At 41.5% G+C, this 2,987-nt stretch overlaps 2 protein-coding genes across 2 annotated transcripts; both read right to left on the bottom strand.

The window, feature by feature from the left end:
* Window positions 1–125: 125 nt before the first annotated feature.
* Slimp (Seryl-tRNA synthetase-like insect mitochondrial protein) lies at window positions 126–1,598 on the bottom strand. The gene has a single exon (XM_011298777.1). The coding sequence runs from the start codon at window positions 1,573–1,575 to the stop codon at window positions 169–171; it is 1,407 nt and encodes a 468-aa protein (XP_011297079.1). The 5' UTR covers window positions 1,576–1,598; the 3' UTR covers window positions 126–168.
* Window positions 1,576–2,339, bottom strand: LOC105262904 (zinc finger protein 593). Its single transcript, XM_011298778.1, has 3 exons — window positions 2,160–2,339; window positions 1,915–2,015; window positions 1,576–1,799 (listed from the first exon to the last, which is right to left on the bottom strand). The coding sequence occupies exons 1-3, from the start codon at window positions 2,244–2,246 to the stop codon at window positions 1,583–1,585; spliced, it is 405 nt and encodes a 134-aa protein (XP_011297080.1). The 5' UTR covers window positions 2,247–2,339; the 3' UTR covers window positions 1,576–1,582.
* Between the last annotated feature and the right edge of the window lie 648 nt (window positions 2,340–2,987).

Below are 2,987 nucleotides of genomic sequence, written 5' to 3'. Positions count from 1 at the left end.
CTCAGTGCACTAAAAATGACTGAATTAAAAATTTAATAAACTGCCACATTAGCTCTCCGTTACTCCCGCTCTTCAAAAAAAAAAAATAAAAAAAATATTGGCAATTATTTTTAATTAAAACAAAACATTTTGGTATTCACAAATTCATTTATTTACAAAGAGAGAATATTAAATCTCCCCAACAGGCATAAACTCCTTGAGCACGTGAGGCACCTCAAACATCTCTGGATTCTGCTCCAACAAACACCCCAACATTCTATTAACATTTATAACTGTTCCCGAGATAGCAGCGGGATAAGCCCTACCTATGGGTGTCTGATAAGCAATTAGCAATCGCTTTGATAGATAATCCCCGTACATAGAGATGCTTCCGACTTCCAGGTACTCACCGTAATAGTGAGACCAGAGCTCAAAACCGACTCTCAAACATTCAGCAGGTTCCAGCTGCCCCGCGGAGCGCAAAATTACACGATAATGAATTCCAAGCCCGTCATAGAGGTCAGTCACAACATCGATAAGCTTCTGGAATTCGTAATCGTACTCCTGGCTCCTGAAATCTCGAGTCATCGATGTGCAGTGAACAGCGGATGTCTGACAGACCCCGAAGAGTCCCAGATCCATTCCGTTCTTCACTGAGGGAATGTAATTTCGCCCCGTAGCAAAATACCTCAGTGGAAATTGCTTTGGATTCACTAATTGCCTTGTGTGGAGAGCCAGAAATGATATTAAACTCGCTCCACCGACTAGATGAAGTCTATTAACTGATTTAACGTTAACCCCTTCATTATTGTTGATAATAAAAGAAGAGAATGGATCTTCGTGATCAATTCCAGCTGCTTCAACCAGTAAACTTCGGGCGAAATCGGTTCCAGCTACTCGAAAAATTCCTTTATCCGCTAATAATCTACTTGCATAGGATTGTACAGCAACTTCGACGAGAGCTGCTGCATCGCAGAGATAGAAATGGAATTGGTTCGTGTATTCCAGTAATCCCAGGTTCTTGCCAATTGTCAGATGATCCTGTGCTCCAGGCTTTTTTACCGGCTTTACACCAACTGTTTTTAAAACTTGGTCTGAGGACTCTGGAGTTTTTTCGTGAAGCTCGTTGGGCAGTTGTAAGACTCTAGGGATTATTGTTTCGTCTAGATCCCAGATAATTTCTTTGATTGCCCGGAGGTCCTGCTTCAGGACTTTTCCCTGTGTAATCAGTCCATTGAGTTCCTCCTCCTCTTCTGGAGTTGGAAATTCCAGTTTGGATAATTTTTTTATTCTGTAGGCAACTGAAACTCTTTTATCCTCAATTGTCCGTCGGTTTGCATCTATATTTTGATAGAATTCCCAGGCTGATTTTATTTCCTCAGCGTTGACATTTATTCCTCGGAGGTTCAGGTTTCGCTGGAGCTTTTGCACCTCGGCGAAGGTCTTCGTGTAGTCCAAGTGGGGCGTCAGGTAGGAGAAAGTCTCGAAGGCCTTACGACCTGGGATGTAGAGGGCGGATGTGTAATTTCGAGTTGTGGAGAAGGTCAGGAGATTTAAGGAGAGCTTTAATGTCCTAGGGGAGATTTTGTTAAGCATTTTGGAGTTAAATGGATGACGTTTTGGGGACGTCTATTTCATTGAAGGCGTCACGGGGAAGGGTTTCGATTTTTCTCTTCTTCGAGGATATCCAGTTGCCGTGTCCTGCAGCTCGTTCGGATTCTTCTATAGTGTAGGGTTCGTCTTCGAGGGCTTTCATTCGACGTTTGTGGACTTTCGTCGTGAAGTGGTCCTCTAGGGCTCTGTCGTTGATAAAGTATCTCCTGGTTAAGGGAATTAAAATTGATAATTACAAGATTATTCCATTTACAGTGCCAGTACATCAATCAAATTTCGGGGATTACATGAACACTTTGGAGGTTAAAACCAACGACTTACGCGCAATGAATACAGTAAAACTGAGCAGATCCAGGCTTATCGAAATCAACATCCTGATTCAACAGCTTCCTGGCGTTCTCCTCCTTAAGGTCATTATCAATCTGCAATAAATAACTCCCATGACTTCAGAGAAACTAAAAAACATCTCGTTCCACCGAAATAATAAATACTGAATCTTCCAGGGGATTTGACCCACGTGGTTCCCACGTGAGACTTAAAAAATCCAACCACCTCAAAATCAGTACCTCGTCAAGATCCTTGATTTTCCTCTTCGTCTTGGTCCCCTTTTTCATCCCATTACTCTGGACATTTTTCTTCCTTTTGTACACCATCTCGTCTGCCAAACACTTCGAAACTTCAGGGAAATTGTTGTAATAGAGAAAAATCCACACTCTAACCCAAAGAGGATTGACTGAAGTAGAGGCTCAGTTCTGGGGGTTTGAGTGACCCCAGCGGCATCGTAGTACTGCACCCCAAGAGAGGGAGGGCGCAACACGCAATGCTGGGGTGTTTTTTTTTTATTAACCAAGTTTTTATTACAATGCTGGGGTGTCCATCAAGTCGACGGGGTGAATTTTATTTTCTGCTGTACGAATGCTTTTTGTTTTTCATTTGTTTAACTGTAATTTAGCCGACTGTAGCACGTACGGAAGGGGGAAACCACATCTTGTGGAATTTCAATGGAAAAAATTATTCAATGTATGGAATATATACCACTAATGAATTTTCAATTCTAAATGAATACGTTATCCTAGTGGTAACGTGCTCGACTGGCACGCCGGCGGCCCGGGTTCAGTCCCGGCATCATTCTTTTTTTTTTTTCAAAATAATTCCAATTTTTTTTTTGTTAATGGCAAATCAATCGAAATATCGTTTAAAAAGTGAATATTTGAAAATCCAAGAGATATGCAGTGAAATTGAAAAATTAGCAATTTTTTAAAACGATACTTTTGCAATATATATACTCCTAATGAACTTTGATTATTGTAATAATGCGTTATCCTAGCGGTAACGTGCTCGGCCAGCACGCAGACGGCCCCGGTTCGATCCCGCCGTCATTCATTTTTTTTTTT

The sequence above is a fragment of the Fopius arisanus genome, unplaced genomic scaffold, assembly GCF_000806365.1.
Source record: "Fopius arisanus strain USDA-PBARC FA_bdor unplaced genomic scaffold, ASM80636v1 scaffold00011, whole genome shotgun sequence".
Lineage (NCBI taxonomy): Eukaryota > Metazoa > Arthropoda > Insecta > Hymenoptera > Braconidae > Fopius > Fopius arisanus.
Note: the sequence above shows the minus strand (reverse complement) of the source record. Positions and strands in the feature narration are given on the sequence as shown.